This window comes from Falco biarmicus, chromosome 5, assembly GCF_023638135.1.
Source record: "Falco biarmicus isolate bFalBia1 chromosome 5, bFalBia1.pri, whole genome shotgun sequence".
Lineage (NCBI taxonomy): Eukaryota > Metazoa > Chordata > Aves > Falconiformes > Falconidae > Falco > Falco biarmicus.
In genome coordinates, this window is record NC_079292.1 from 9,461,732 (window position 1) to 9,478,326 (window position 16,595).

Consider the following 16,595-nt stretch of genomic DNA (forward strand, 5'->3'; position numbering starts at 1 on the left):
CACGCCGCAGCCCTAGCGCATGCGCGCCAGCCGGAGGCGGCCCGCCTCGCGCTCTGCCCGCCGGGATCGAGGCCCGTGCGGCTGCGGCGCACGCGCGGTCCGGCGCCCTCGGCCGTGTCCTCTGGTCGGTGCCCGCAGCGCCCGGCGGGTGCCTGTGCCCGGTGGCGGAGCCATGGCGGGGGTACTGAGGAAGGTGAGGCGCCGAGGGCGTCCCCGGGCCGGGCAGCCTGCCGCGTCTCCGTCCCGAGCGGAGGGCTCGCCTCTCCCCGCCCCGGCGGGTTCCTGGGCAGAGGGTGCCCGAGCGGCGCGGGGGGAGCGAGCGGGGCCGTGAAAGGAGCGCGAGGCCCCGTCCCCCCCGCGGCCCACGGGGAGCGGCGGGCCCGGCGCCTCTCAGGGCAGCGGCGGCCCTTGGCGGAGGGGGCGGCCCCGCCGTGCGGGGGGCAGGAGGCGGTAGGCCGCGGTGCCCCCCGCCGGGAAGGCTTTCCGGCGGCTGCCCTGTGCTGCCGGCTGCGCCCGCTGCGCGCTCTGCCGCCCTCGGCGTGCGCTGGTCAGAGCGCTGGAGTGTGGGGGATGGCGCGAGTGGGGTGGGAGGCAGAGGCTCGTGTCACAGAATGGCCCCTGTCTTGTGTATCTGGAGCCCAAACAAGATAATGGGATAGCATAGGAATAGATGCCCGAGTATGTTAAACGTGTTTATGCTCTTCATGCAGACCAGTGGGCTTGTAGGATTGGCTGTGGTTGAAAACCCTCATGAGGTACGTCACACGTCTTGGACTGTACTTAATGGAAACTGTCACTGAGATCAAAGCTTTTTGTTCATGTGTTTGCGTTGCCAACTTAGTGATAAGTGTAAAAATGCTCCAAAGTGATAAAGGAGGAAAACGAATTCTTTTATTATTAGTTTTATACCTTCAAAATTTTATTAGTTTCAAACCTTGAAAATAAAGGTGTAATTCGTATCATTAGGAGTTATTTTACACGTGTATTTTTTATTGCATGTGCTGATTTCAAAAATCTTTGTGAGTACTGTTATGAAACAATATTTGATTCTTTTGTCTCCAGTGTGAAACCAAAGAACTCTTTAAATTCAGTTCTTCAGAAATGTGATTCCAACTTTACAGGCATACACATTTCTGCTGCCTCTGTTATTTTTCCAACAAGTACTGAAATAACTTACACCTGTATTAAGGGCATGGGGTAGCCTTACATAGTAGAGGCTAACTAACCATGTGGTGCAAAGTCACATCAAGGCCCTGTGATGGCAAGCACTACTGAGACTGGAATACTTCCGTGGTTCTTGGGAACCACATTAGGTGGCTCTTGTAGCAATTTAGTACTTGCTTTTTACCCCGTTAGGCAGTGTAAGGAATAAGCTTTCAGTAATTCTTTAATTTCTCTGCTTTGAAATTTCCCACTATGCAACAATTCTATTTCAGATATGCTTTTGCCTCTAGTAGTTAGGGATACTGTCAAAAAGAACCTTTGAAAAAATCATTATTGTTCTGTACAAATGATTCTAGCTCAGTCTAACTCATCTGTTGTCAGATGCATTCTAGGTGAACTTACTAATGTTTTCAGTGATTTAAAGCCAAGAGTAAAGAAATCAACAGTGTTTTAGTTGAAGTATAGATTCTGTGCCAGTCCTCTTCATTTCCTGCTACTCTTTGCATTTCTTTGACTGCAGTATTGTTCTATTTCCTATTATTCCTATAGGACATCCATTCCTCTTCAGTTGGATAAAGTTACCTAGTCAACATATGGCCCCAAACCTGCAATTTCTTCACCACAATGTGGCCTTTATCACAGCATTTAAATGCAACAATGAAAGTTGTAGGGTTGAGTTCAGTTTAAATCTCGTTGTCACTCAGAACTTTGGACCAGCATGAGGAGAAGTGCAAAAAAAAATAATAAAAAATCTTGTTAAACTTTGGTAGCTTATGTGATTTTTTTTATCTTTCCCAGGCAATTTTTTTCAGAAAATGATGGTTTAGACAAGAATTTGCCTCATTTTTAGAAAGTATGGTTAGTGTTAGAGACACAGCTTTTATTGTATCCATTTTGTATTAAATGTACTTCAGATAGCAACATTTGTTTTTCTTTGAGGCATCTACCAGTGGAAACTTACTAGTCCTAAATCCCAGTCTTAACCAAGACAGAGTTCTGTGGTTCAGACTTAGTTATTTTGTTAATCCTACGTTTCTGTGTTAAATACTATAACCCTCCATATTTTGTGTATAGATAGGTACCTAGTAAGTTAAACAGGTTAAGAAATTAAGCAATTCTACTTGTGTATTCTAAACATGTCTTGTGATCACTTCAGCGCCTGCGAATACTGTACACAAAAATCCTTGGTGTCCTGCAAAACATTCCCAAAGATGCAGCATACAGGAAATACACTGAGCAGATTATAAACCAGCAATTTAATTTGGTGCAAACAGTAAGTACATTGCTGTTTCATAAACATTACACATGAAGAGATTTTCAAGGTGACCGGCTGTTTTTTAGGAGTATATGTAACTTTCAGTGGTCAGTTCTGAACTAATTGAAGTTTTGAGGATTATTTTTGTTCTTGACTGGAATATTTTGATGGTATATTAAAAAGAATTATTAATTTCTTACTGACATTTTCTGTGAAAATTTGAAAATAAAGTTTTTAGAATGTTTTTAGAATAGTGGTAATTTTTACATGCTTGCCCAAAAAATGCATGTGCTCTTACCAGTGTAATATCTTAGACAAGCCTTCGACATTTTAAAAGACAAAATTTTGGTACATTAAACTCTGCAATGCTGGTATTTTGTATCTATGGTGATAATTGGAAGGTTGCATATCATTTTACAGAGAGCTAACATGCATATTGAAAGAAAATTTTAATACTAAAGCCTTTAGCTGCTAATGCTTCTTTGGATCATTAAATAGTCGTTAAATTAATGAGTCGTTAAATAGTACTCGTTCTTAGTATTTATTGGGAGTTCGATGTTTGTTTTCCAGTAAGAAAAAGGTGCCAGATTTCTTTGATAATGTAAAATGATAGAAGCCGGCTAATTTGATGGAAGATAGTGTGATCTGGTTAAATGATTGTTTTCATGCTTTATCTGGGCTTTCTACTTCTCAGTAAAACTAAACGTTTATTTATATGGATTTGAATACACAGGAAACAGATGTGCAGAAACTACAGGACAAACTGAATAGTGGTCACATAGAAGAAGTCATTTTACAGGTAAAGTGGGGAAATTTAAGGTTGGGTACAAAAAGGAGCAGTGGTTTTCAGTGTTTCTTTGGCTGTTCAGAAATTTGGCAGTTTTCCGTATCTTCATTAACTGCAAAACAAGCAATCAAACAGCAAATAAAAATCTGAAAATTAATTGTCATGTAGTGTTTGGGATGGCCGTGATAAAACTGACTACAATTAACATGTTTGCTGTGTTATCCTTACATATATGTATACCTACATTGCTTCTTACAGAGTGTAAATCAGTGGAAAGGACAAAAGGTGATTGAATATCACTGGGGGATAATTCAAATAAGACTAGAAAATACCTTGAAATTGTCTTTGGGAATGACTAGGTGAATGGACTGACTGTTTGGGTTTTTGGGGGCCGTTCAATATGTTTTTCAAAAACAAAACCCAAACCACAGAGTTCCTTTTGGTTTTATAGATGAAAATTGTGGTAGCCTGTGACTGTGAGATGTGATAATGAACTGAAATAGAGGTAATTTAATACTTTAGCAGCTGCATAGGTTTTTAAGAATTTGTGTATGGTGTTTATTAACAGGCTGAAAATGAACTTTCCCTGGCAAGAAAAATGATACAGTGGAAACCATGGGAGCCTCTAGTTGAAGAACCTCCTTCTGACCAGTGGAGATGGCCAATATAAATTTTCAAAACTGTGTAATCTCTTGCAAGTAAAAAAAAAAAGTTAATGATTAATCTGTTGTTACTGACAGTTGTCTTTAATTTAAAGAGACTAACTTAATAAAAACATGTGTTGTCCTAATGTCCACTTATATTTTAATAATCTAAATACTGCTTCCTATTTCTTGCAAAAAGGGTTTTAAGAAAATTCTTGTCAGCTCTTGTGCAACCTATAGGGTTTATTTCCTTTTTTAGTTTATTATGAACAGGGTATTTATGCCTCATTCTGAGTTATTTTTATGATCTGTATTTGTATGTTAATAAATGCAGATATTATAGGCCATTTGAAACCAAAGTCAAAGCTGTAGAGGAGCATGATCCTGCCCTTCTCTCCCACCTTGGCTGTGTGTTTTTGCCAGCCACTGCCAGTGCCTATGACAATGCAGATGCTGAGATCAGGGATCTGATGTAATGATAACAAGGCTTCCCAAAAATAACGGGTTTTCTAGATTTCAGCTGAATCACTGTCCTGAGCTGGCTGACTTTGCTGCCCATATAAACACTAATTCTGCCTCGGGGGAAGAACTGGGAAGACCCAAGATCAGGGAGGGGGAGAAGGAAGCCTACACCTTACGGTGGTGGCAGGAACAGGTTTGTTGGTTAGCAGGTAGGTTACCATATTGCACACCATACACATGGCACAAACTTTAGTATTGGGGTCTTACAAAGCCTTTGTATATAACCATGTATACTTTATAGATTTGTTTGTGTATTATTGATTCAGACCTTCAATATTACTTCTTATATGAAAAGAATAGTGATTCTTTCTTGACACATCTGGCTAGGTTCTTTTAAACATTTAAATGGAAATGGTGCCTGGCTCTTCTAAAAACTTCTGTACAGATTAATGTTATAAGCACCAATTAAAATAATCCAAAACTAGATCTAAGAATACTGTGTGAGTCTGCTTTTACATACTTTTTTCAGTACCATTAATAACAATAAGGATACAGCTGTATGACAAAAGTCTGCAGTTAAACATTTATGATGGTGCCTCTGCACTACATTACATAACAAAACGTTGTCATAGCTTGTTTTTCATACTTGTTAGGCCTATAAGTTTACCTGTTAGATCATTCCTATTAATGATTAATTACATCTTTATGTATTATTTCACACAATCACAGTATTAGGGGAGTAGGACAGTAGAAGAGAAAGTGAGTATACCTAGGGTATTGACTCTAGCAACTATTATCACTGTGTTCTTTAGATATTTTTTTTCAATGATTATTACTGTGATTACAGAAATGTTTGGATTTTGCAGATTGAAACAGTGAAACATACTTTGCTTCACTGGTTGGTTTTGAAGGCTTTTGCAGTCTTACAAAAGGTAGAAGCTGGTCTCTTCTGAGATAAAACCGCTAGATGGCATACCAGAAGAGAACTTTGCTAACGTTAACGCAGTTTGCACATCAGAAGAATTAAAAGGATTACAGATTTGAATGAGAGCAAACAATGTCAGATGAGAAATGAAGATGAATGGTTTTAGGTAATAAGTATTGAGCTGATGTGAGAGAACGCAAAAGAAAAAACAAACAAACCCCCCTGAAGTCTAGTACGAATGATACTAGCATGCAATACTTGCAATACTGGGGGGGGGGGAGTTGCCAGAATATGGTGATGACTATTGGAATTCTTTCTGCTCTTTCACAACTGAGACATGAGCTGAATTCTTCTTGCTCAGTTATTTTCTCCTCTTCTAAAGCTGTATTTGTCATGTGACTTACAATAGCTTTCTGTAAGGTCACGAGTTGTGTTGCAGGGGGGAGGAAGTCTTGGCCCATTGCTGCTGAAATTTGGTATCTGATCTTTTAAACCTGAGGTTCTCTGATCAAAAGCATATTTGCATCTTAACCCTTTCACAAATGCACAAATACATCCTCAGTACAGACCCTAGCATAAGTTGTTTACTACCTTGAGGGGATTTTTTTCTCCCAGAGCTATATTTCCTCTCAGTGATTTTTCTGGTCTATTAAATGTTTCTTTCATGTGACTCAAAATAGGATCATTTTCTAAATCTTCCTATCCAAAACACCAGATTAGCATTCACAAATGATTTAGTTTAGGAATCAATTAACCTGAGTCTTAAAAAGATTCTACTGATGCCAACTCTAGGAAGCATTGATAAGGATTTTTCAGCTTTCTGAGTTTTTTTATCAATTTCTCAATGTGTTTACGGATTATTTTTATTATTTTACCATTGGTTAAAGTTGGTTTCGTTATCTTAGCATAAATTAATCATCTGTGCTACATAAGATTACTAAATGAATATTCTGTTGTAGCATCCATCAACTTTAAATAGCAGTTATTAAGAACAAATGGAGGAAAGAAAATGGATTGTAATTTTGAGATGTAACAGTGTTATGTCTTTTTTTGTACAGTATAGTATAGTTCACCTCATCCTTGTTCCTGGCTAATTTAAAAATAGATCTTTGCTAAGAAGAGAAACAGTATTTTTTACCTTGCTATTAACTCTGTAACTGTATATCTGATACTTAAATCCACACTGTAGCAACAAAATCGTACGCATATTTTTACAGGCAAGATCGGATCTATATTAGGAGTACTATGTTGCAAATAATTTATTTTAAGATGAATATGCTAGCAAGGCATAATTTGGAGACTGGCTGTAATGATTTTGCTTGATTTTTCTCCATTAACTCTGTTGGAAATACATGATGATTGGAAAGATTTTGTCATCTGCTGTAATATGGTAAGGTAAATCACTGCAAGCCTTAGAGTTAACAAACTTCAGATCTTCAAAATGCTTTGAGATCCTCTGATTGAAGTCATTATGTGAGTGAAAATCCTCCCATCTGCAAGTATGGGACCTAACAGAGACAGAGCCTGTACAACCAGAAAACCAACTTTTTGGATTGTCAGCTAGCAGCAGTACTGAGGTTTCTGTTATTCCTGACTTGTTGTGGTGCTTAATCTATTCTGAGTGGCTGTGTTCTGAACAGGATACCATGTTAATCTTTGACATAATTTCTGATTGTGTTCAGGGGGAGATGAGTAAAAGCAGCTTTTTTTATTTACAGCATGTATGATATTTCATTAGAAAAAAAAATCATCTTGCAAACAAAGTTAGTTTGAACGTTTATTCAAGTTGACTAGTAATGACAAAGTGACACAAAATGACATAGTATCTTTCTGTAGTTACTGCTGGTCCTATTCTACCCTGAGTTGAATTTAAATCCAGGTTTTAGAAAAAAGTGCATTACCATTAGTAATGGGAAATGTCTGTCCTTTTGATGGGAAGCTGGCCAATGTTCAGATGTCTGACAATGTCTGTGAAACATGGTGACAGTGATCATGACATAGAATTACTGAGAATGGATATAATTTCAGTGCCTGCTGAAATACAACAATTTTTCAAGATACTCCCAGAGCTGTGACACAGAATCATGTATTTCACCGCTGAAATCGTTGTGTGAGGTGTGTGTAGTCTCGTTTTCCTGTAGTATGCTGAAAACACTTGCAAGGGTTGTCTTGGAAACCACACATCAAACACCAAGAAATTCAGTTTCATGTGGTTTTATTTCTGGTATATGTGTCTTAATTTCCACCCAGCAGCCTCAGTCCTCACACCAGAACCACAGACCTTCCAGGCGAGAACACCACTGGGAAGCTGAGCACATCACACAGGTAAGTGCTGCTGCACAGCTCCAGGGAGCAGTGGTCTGTGAGGGGTTCTGTGAGCGAGCATTGCCAACATCCAAACACACCAATTTTTTGTTAACACCCAGGAAACATTTTTGGGTATTGGCACCATTTCTGCTAGTATCTACGGTATAAACTGTAAGGAGAAATGGTGTTTTATTACGTGAATGGCACTATAAGCTGGTAAGAATTCATCTTCAGCTTGCTATGGATCGCAACAGCGGACACGGCAACTGTCAGACTGGCGTGCCAGTGCTGCGGGACGCAGTAGCACGGTTACTGGCCTACTGAGGCCCGCTGAGGCAGCAAGCGCAAGTTGCTGCAGGTGCTACGTTCTGAGGTGCTCCGTTAACGGCAGTGGGGTAAAAGGAACCCACGGGGGTGCCTCAGCCTTTGTCCCTTCACGTCGCTTCGCTTTCCCCCGGTTTTTTTGGCCTTCCTCGGCCCGGGGCCTGTATAGCAGCACCAAGCGCAGGGCTGCGAGGGGCGCACCGCCTGCCGCCCCGCCCCCCTCCCCAGTGCGCATGCTCGGGGCCCTCCCGCCCTGTCCCGGTTGCCATAGCTACCGCGGCGCGCCGGAAGCGGCCGCCAGGGAGAGCCGCCCGCGTCGCAGGCCCGGCGGGAGGAGAGTATCGGGGGCTGGGCCGGGGTGCGGGGCGCGGCGGGGAGCCCTACCCGTGCGCTGGGCCAAGGGCTGCCTCCCCTTTGCTCTTGGGTTCTGTCGCGGACATGGGATTTGGATTCTTCCAGCCCTTGTCAGTGCAGCGGCAGCACGGAAAACCTTAAAGGTGTGCTGTCTCTGGGTGATACTGCTCTGTAAATCCTTGTTATAAATGGAGATAAATCTCTCTCTATATATATATACATAAAGAAAGAATTATGCTGACTACCTGCTAGCAATGCTAGAGTGTATCATGTTGGCTAAACACCATTGAGAAGACATTAAGTGCTTTGTGTTTGGTGTAAGCAAAGACCCCATGCTGCTCTAAGTAGGCTGTTTGGGAGTAGATACAGGGAAAGGTTTTCAGGGTATTGTCACCCGTGTGTTTGGTAGCAGAAACGTGCTAGTACACAATTTTAAGTAGATACTGCAATTGTTCTTGCAGAAAGGTTAAAAACCTGCGACTGATACTTCAGAAAATGGAAGATACGTCGGATAGGTGCTTTGACGTTGTTATAAGGGAAAAGTCGGGAACAGAGGAACTGTCTGCATCCTCACAACGAGGAGCAGCCAGGAGTGGGGCCCCAGGTGCTGTATGGTCGGAGGGGGGCTGCGAGCAGAAGTCCCCTCCGGAGCAGTCAGTTTTGGAGGAACAGGAGCAGTCAAGTTTAGCACACTGGGAACAACCTGGAGAAGGACTAGGCAATCAAGAAGTGATCGGAAATAGCAAGCAAGATGTATTTGAGGCAGGTGCCCCGTTCAGCACATCATCTGAGAGCACATCTTCGGTCACCTGTGAGAATTACTCTACTATACCTGAAGTAAGACATTCAGAAGGGGAAGAACAAACATCCCAGAACTCAGTACTATCAGCAAATACGGCAAGTGGGGCAGTAACAGGTAAAGAAGTTATTAAAATGTTGAGCATTAGGGCTTTAAAGAGATGATTTTTTTTTTTTTTCCTTACACCCTCCGCACCCTCGTTCTGGTCATGTTTGCTGGTTTCTGGCCTTGAAGTGACTTTTTAAGGTCTCATATAAAACATGCTTGAAAAGGCGAGGAATGTATTCTTTATCTCAAATTGCGGTAGCAATTTATAGACTAAATTGGCATTTTATAGTCATCTTCATATCCAGAAACATGTGCTGCAAGTATGTATACGTGTTTTGTACGCACATTTGCAAAACAGCAGTGCATAATTCAATGAGTACCTAGGCTACTGCAGTTTCGACTAGATCATGGAAGTCACCTTACTATTTTACCTGCTCCAGATTTCCCTGTAACTTACCTGTGACCTTTTCGTTATCCATGCCTTTCTCCCTGAAGTCCCCAAAACAGTCCATCATTTCCAGCACTTGTTCCTCTGCATTCTGGGTGTCCTGTGTTACTTTTTTCCCCAGTTCAGTGCCCTGTTTTCTTAGGTCTTCACAGTGGAAGGTAGCACACTGTTGAGCAGGTGAGTGCAGTGAGCGACCCTTTGGAGTATGGGCCTGCTGCCTGCTTTGCTCTTGGCTGGGCTGCATTCAGATGCTGTCAGTCTGAGAATCTGGCGATTGCAGCCTTGGAAGAGCACTGTGCCAAAGCCAGACATCTTACCTTTAAATCAAAAAGAAGTAATTTCTGGAGCTTCGAGTTAAATAAACTGGTTCAGAATATAGTCTTTAAATAAACACCACAATGTCAAGTACTGTGTGAAAGACAACAGTGATTCAGCCATCATATGCTTAGATCAGGTCTAAACTGGAGCAGGTTTAGATAAGATTTTTCAATAAAGTTTGCTGTGTAAATGGGTAACTTTGATTTAAACTTACGTATTTGCAAATAAATACATTTCCTTCCTGTAATTTTTTAAAAAATTGTAATATGAATGACTTTATGTGGTGACGGTATAACATTAGATAACTCTTCATATGAAGTATGATAATACTCTTTCAGCTTTCAAGTAGGCTGTCTTTCCAGCTCAAAAATGTATGATTATTCTGTGTTGCAGTGTTTCGATAAAATTATCTCAGGGTAAACTTGAAATAGTTATTTATTAGTTTGTTTTGAGAAATTTATTGAGAATTCCTTTTGGTTTTATTTTTAGGAAACATGATTGAGGATAATGAAACTCTTAGGAGGACTAGGGCTAACTTTGATGAAACTATCCTGTCTGAGCAGTTATATCTTGATCAGGAATGTTTTCCTGGGAAAGCAGTTCAACAGGATTACCACATGCCCGATGCCTTGACTGTCAGAGTACAAACAGGTAAATGCTGTTTTTACATGTGTATCTACATATGGAATTGTGCTCTAATCTCAATCTGTTACTAACAGAAAAAATATTTCTATCTTGGAACTTTCATTTTAACAGACACTGATTCGTTCCGAGATGTAATTGTAAAAATTGAAAGACCTACCTATCATAAACCATTTCTGGGTGGATTTAAGAACAGGATAACAGGAGTGGAATTTCACAATGCAGGATCACAGACAATACCCAAAAAACGACCTGACAAAGGAATTCAGTTATTTTGTAGGGAAACACAGGTAATGGCTTTGTAATGTCTTTTCAGAATGTTAGTTTTGCCAAATAGAACAGAATGTTGACACAATTATTTCCAATAGGAATGAGGAAGTAGATCAGAAGTGTGCAATAGAAAGTATTTAGTGGATGAATATTGTGAGTCTTGTGATTTTTGTTACAAATAGCTAATTTTGCCACTTACTTAAAGAGGAAAAAAATCTCTTGTTTATTTTGTTAAAATCTGAAATGCATTTTTTCCCCAGACGGTTTTTGAAAAAAATAGACCACAACAGACAAAAAATACAACATCAACACAGATGACTAAAGTTGGCCTGTATGTGTCAAACGTGACTGACAGACTAATAAGTCCTAGAAAGTATCTTACAGCAGAAGAATACCATAAACGTAGACTTGAAGCAGTAAGTTCTTATCTTTTGAAATTATCTGTAAAGCGAAGTATTACAAAGGTTTTCTGGATATTTAATGAGCATTCAAATTGTTTGAACAGTGACTTTAAAAGTGAACTGCAAAACGTCTGCTTAATCGTCACATTTTGTGATCTTTTAGTTATGGGGGAAGTGTGTGTTTGCTCTGTGTTTTTAGTGACATTTGAGTCCACCTTGCAACTTCTTAAATATTAAGAATTCTGAATTTATTGTTTTCTATCTTACAGTGACAGTTAAGCTTCCATATAGAGCATTAGGGATTAAAACAGTCTTGTCCTTTATGGCATTTTCACAATCTCTTTGGAAGGACCTAAGCTATATGCTGAATGTATGGCCTTCAATGGGTGGAGTATTGGGTTAGGATTTATGAGATCTGCATTTGGCTTTTGGGTTTTGTGTTTTCTGGGGTTGTTTTTGTTTGTTTGTTTTGACAGACTTGGTAGGTTTCCTTTGGCAAATGGATCCGTTTCAGATTGTGTTCAAGTTACCTTCTTTGGCATTGAGGTAGAACCTGGCTGTTCAAATGCATGTGGTGGGTCTATGGGGTTTTCTGGTGTGCTGAGTTGCTTTGTCCAGTTGATTCCAATGACAGATTCTATATATTCATTGTGCAAAGAATGCCATTTAGGCATTCCAAACTGATTTTTGAAAACTACATATTTGGTGACTGCACATCTAACATAAGTATGCCCAACATCATGTTAAGCAGGGCACTGCTTTGTAAATGCTCTAGTTACTAGTATGATTGCTTAAAATAGAAAGCCTGAATCTAAGTGGAGAAACAGTTGATTCCCCAAGCATCTAAGCAGAACAATTGTATTGATGTGGTTAGCAAGAAGCTTTGAAATCTTCTGGGTAGAAGCTTTCTGTAGGAACTTCTTAATTAGTTAGCATCAGCTGACAGCAATAAGCATCTTGTGGAAGTGGAACCCAAATAGTTAACTGTTCCCTCAGGACTACCGTTATGTTTTACTGTGATCATTAGTGCCACTTACTGAAATTTGTAATGTATCTGTAGGTAATCTATAACTCACAGTAGAGAGACATCGGCTTGCTGTTGGTACAAATTGATGGATTTGCACAATGCAGTGTAGTTCTGTATCAAGATACTAGCTGAAGACATATTGAAGCGAAATGTTAGGTTAAGATATCTCTAGAGATGATATAACTGTATTAGTGTGGGTTTGTGCTTGATAGCCTTCAACGCTGAACAATGTTTATCAGTATTGACCTAGCCCAACTGCTTGTGGTACAAGTGCTAAATCAGCTGGCAGAAGCTCAGGCTTATGCGTTATCCTCCGTTAGCATGCTGTAAGCATTTCCCTAGTCTTTAATAGCCACAGCTTTGGAAGGTGGATTTTTTTAATTGCCTTTTTAAAGTTCTGTCATAACAGCATTGGTAACTTCACTTTCATTATTTGTTTACAGGTAAAATGCAGTTGATTTTGTGTGTATGTGTTTATCTTTGTATCTAGACATTTAAAATAATTTTTGCAGATATATGTCTAAATTCCCAATCTAGACACTGTGTAAATTGATAGTAAGATGAGGCCTTCTGCCTACAAAGCTGAAAAGAATAAAACCAATACATGGCAAAAGATGTTTTTAAGGGGAGATTTGAAACAGAAAAAATGGATTTTGTAATTGCAATTTATACTTTAACATCATTACTTGAACTTAGTTCCTCCACCATACTCACTGGTTAAACTCCTGCAGTTACCTAAGTAAGTAAATAACTGGTGTTTAGACTTATAGTAGATGATTGTTTTTGTAACTTTTAAATTATCTTGAGTACAAGACAAATCTTAGAAAGTATAGTGAAGTAGATAGCAAAAAAAACCCAGTTAAGAACAAAATACTATGCTGTTTTGCTTTAAATTCATGATTCTTATTATTGTTACACATATAGGTAATAGTAATACAGACATATTTCCGTCGTTGGCATGCTATAAATATAGTACAAAATCTGAGGGAAGAGAAGAGGTTAAGACTGGCATGGGAGGCACAAGAAGAGATACGGAAAAAAAAAAAGAAAGAAGAAAGGCTGAGAAGGGAGCAGGAGCGAAGACTGAATCCTAAAACAAAAGAAGACTTTGAGCTACTATACCATGATTTAGAATGTAAGTTTTTTCTTAAAGGGATACTCTCAAATCAGCCAAATGGTACCGTTTGTTTAAAAAAAGTTAGGTTTTTGAATGTGTTTCTATAGATATTTCCTTGATTTTTTTAGTTTTATTTACAGTGGAATTTCTTTCATTTTTAAAGAATTATTTGACTGTCATATATTACTAGAAGCAGAAAAAAGGCCTTGACACCGTGTAAGCACTGTTCAGCAATAACTAAACCATTCCTGTGTTATCAGCATCCAAAGTACAGCACCATAGAAGCTACTATGCCAAAACCAGTGCACCTTTCTAGGAAATAATCAGCTTGTAGAACAGTGCTTTTTGGCAGTTCTATTATTCTCTGGTTTTGTTCATCTCTAATGTTAAGGTCAGCTAGAGGAACGGGAACTGTTTTTTTGGATCAGAGTTACTTTAACCTTTTTGCTCTACATTTAAGACACTAAAAATAATGTCAAGAAGAAATTAGTATTAAGATCCATCATTTGTCATTCGATATAGACATTTTTTATAATGGATTAAATTTTTGCCCAGAATTCTACAGTATATGACTGAGGTTATTCCTTTTGTCCTAGTCTTCTTCTGCTGATGCTTTTTCTTCTAATTTATTCCATGTTTCACAAAACTGTCTTGCCAAAATTTAAAAAAAATCTGTTAGGAGTCCTACAGGACGTCCTGAAAGACTTACTCCTGTTGGAGTGGATGATGTCTAATACAGGCAAGCACCACAAAAATTTCATGGAAAAGTAAGGTGAATACTGCAGATAATTGACATAAAACCTTACAGGAGGGTAATGTTGCAAGTGGAATGAAAACCTAGAGTATGTCCATTTGGAAAAGTAAGAGCAATAGAAAACAGTGGACTTGTACCAGCATATAATGAAACTGCAAGTGTTCTTTATAAAATGTGTCCTTTTAAGCAAGCTGCTTGCATTGTGACTTATAACAACTCACGTGTTATCTAGGCTACAGTGCTTGCTTATGGTATAACTCTTCAGCAGTTTGGACATTGTTTTCTCTAGAGCAGAACTGACCTAAATGCGTTACCTGCGTTATTGCAAAGCCACCTGACTGCCCTTTAACCATCTCAGCTCTTTCTTCCATGGTAAACTGAGCATAAATTTGGTGGCATGTATTATTCATAGAGTTTAGGATCATGATTCAAAAATTCCCAAGTTACACGCTAATCTTCTAATACTGTCGTACTTTGTGTGACATTGAACAAATCACTGTGTCTGAATGTATAAATGACTTAGAAATATCACTGTTTGTAACAAATGTAAAAATTATTACTGGTCTTAAACTTTAGAATTTTGGGAATGGTATCTTCGTGAGATTTGTGGTTTGTTAGGGATTGTTTCCCCCGCACCCCCTTCTTCTTCATAGGTGGTTAGCTTTTCATTTCACAAGAATCAAGCCATTTTAAAGGTGTTTCTAGGTAATCGAACGCCAAGGTACCTAAATAATAATTTTTTTCCTCTCCACTTATTACAAGTGCTACTATTTGGTATCTGACTTCCTGCAATGTGTTCTTTAGAAAACCACTTCCTAGCTAATATGCTATCAAATGTATGATCCGCTTTTTTTTAAGTGTGAAGAGTCTTATTTGCAATAGAAACAACAAAGCTGAGTTAAAGTTGTGAATGATTGCGGATATTCCCAGTATTTTTAGATTTAAAACCTATGATTATATCAGTGTCGCTTTTTCCTAACAATGTAATTGAATTCACAAATAATAAAACTTTCAGCTATGCATTTTCAAGAATTTAATATTTAGGCAACCAGAGAAAGCATGTGCCACTTCATAAATGGAACAGAACGAACTCCAGTGTTTGAAATATCTTTTTAACATTTTGTTAAAGATAATGGTCTGGTATCAATCTTTTGTTTTTGTTTACCAGTGTTGACTAGTTGCTTCTCTACATGGAGACTTGCAGTCATGCTCTTTATTTTAATAGAGCTTAGTGGTTCTAGGAAGTTTTTTTTTCTACCTGCTTCTGAAACTACTTTTACATTCTTATAGTGTCAACAGTCTACACAAGCTAAATCATTGTGACAGTAATAGAATGAGACTATTGTCCTCCAGAGATCTGTGAAGGTTATTGCTGGTGATCACAACAGGGGGATACTATTACAGGGTTAGCCAGTACAAGCAATTCCTGTTGGTACAAAAATTTACCCTTTGACAATATGGTGCAAATTAAATGTATCTATATATCCAGTGTGTCAGCATATGGAGCCATTCATTATTTATTTGAAAAGTATGAGCTACTGTGTTTTATAAAAACAAATAAAAATTTGATGATGAGTCAAATGTCTGCCTGTAGAACAGATAATCCAAGAGGAATTTTTAACTTGGTTGCCTGTATATGGTGAATCAGGAGGTGAGTATTGACGATAACTGACAGCTGCTTCATTTCTGTAAGAACAAAATTACTTACTGTATTTATTAGCTCTACCTTGGAAGTTGCTGCCCCCTTCAGGCACATAAAGCTTCATGTAAATAAATTCTATACAGGGCTCTTGTTTGCTGAAATGGCTTTATTTAGAAATGTATCTGTGGGAACTCAGAACTTGTCAGCTGTCATATTAATACCAAATCTTGGAGAGCCTTAAGGAAATTAATTGAAATATATTAAAATGGAAAACATAAGGTATCGTAGATAAGGAAGACACAGGCAGAAAATAATCCTTCCTCCTGCCTCTAATCTTGCCTGATACAGGATGTTATAGGCTTTTCCAGTAAGTGTGCATTACATATTGGATTGTTTTCTTTAACACTGGGTTTAGCTTTTGTATAACTTCTGGAACAATAACAACATTTTGAGATGTTATTCAGGAATTTTGAAATTGTGGGTCTTATAAAACTCCTTGCAAAACTCCTAAGGTATTTGAAATGGAATACACTCTTCAGAGAAGCCAAGAATTGTTACAGTGTATGCAAAGGAAAACATTATTCAGTAAACACAATTTGATTTTACTAACAGGTTTCTGTAAAGGCATGTAGTCTGTGTGTCAGCAGTTACAGTCAAGAAATTGGTACTACAAACTAAACTATGATAGACACATGTGGATACATCTGCATGTTTCTGTCATTAGGTAGTCGAATTTATAAGTGCAACAAGTACTGTGGTTTGACTGTAAGAGTCAGATTCTTATACAGCGTGTACTGATTCACATGCTGCAGCCATTACCACCCTGTGGTTCACGTGCCGCTTCCTTCCACTTGAAGGGTTCTGTTGAGGAGGAGGAAAGGGGAGAGTAGAACAATGACTGTCTAAT

The 16,595-nt window shown here is 38.9% G+C and overlaps 2 protein-coding genes across 5 annotated transcripts in view; both read left to right on the plus strand.

The window, feature by feature from the left end:
* Window positions 1–37: 37 nt before the first annotated feature.
* NDUFA5 (NADH:ubiquinone oxidoreductase subunit A5) lies at window positions 38–4,006 on the plus strand. The gene is made up of 5 exons (XM_056340582.1): window positions 38–193; window positions 711–755; window positions 2,321–2,437; window positions 3,153–3,218; window positions 3,775–4,006. The coding sequence occupies exons 1-5, from the start codon at window positions 173–175 to the stop codon at window positions 3,874–3,876; spliced, it is 351 nt and encodes a 116-aa protein (XP_056196557.1). The 5' UTR covers window positions 38–172; the 3' UTR covers window positions 3,877–4,006.
* Window positions 4,007–4,941: 935 nt separating this feature from the next.
* The window catches only part of IQUB (IQ motif and ubiquitin domain containing), a 28,884-nt gene continuing 17,230 nt past the window's right edge, over window positions 4,942–16,595 (plus strand). For 2 of the 4 annotated variants that reach the window (XM_056340579.1, XM_056340575.1), the window contains exons 1-5: window positions 8,156–9,138; window positions 10,325–10,486; window positions 10,592–10,767; window positions 11,008–11,163; window positions 13,100–13,310. In XM_056340579.1, coding sequence (XP_056196554.1) covers window positions 8,718–9,138; window positions 10,325–10,486; window positions 10,592–10,767; window positions 11,008–11,163; window positions 13,100–13,310 — 1,126 coding nt within the window. In that variant the 5' untranslated portion in view covers window positions 8,156–8,717. Of the gene's footprint in view, window positions 7,563–8,155; window positions 9,139–10,324; window positions 10,487–10,591; window positions 10,768–11,007; window positions 11,164–13,099; window positions 13,311–16,595 lie in introns of those variants that run through there. The other 2 variants (XM_056340576.1, XM_056340577.1) reach the window with 2 other exon arrangements.

Excerpts from the sequence above, each read along its gene's own strand:
- NDUFA5 (XM_056340582.1), top strand. The coding sequence starts at position 173 with ATGGCGGGGGTACTGAGGAAG. Across the intron at positions 756-2,320 it reads TGGTTGAAAACCCTCATGAG|CGCCTGCGAATACTGTACAC; the intron begins GTACGTCACACG and ends TGATCACTTCAG. Across the intron at positions 2,438-3,152 it reads AATTTAATTTGGTGCAAACA|GAAACAGATGTGCAGAAACT; the intron begins GTAAGTACATTG and ends TTGAATACACAG.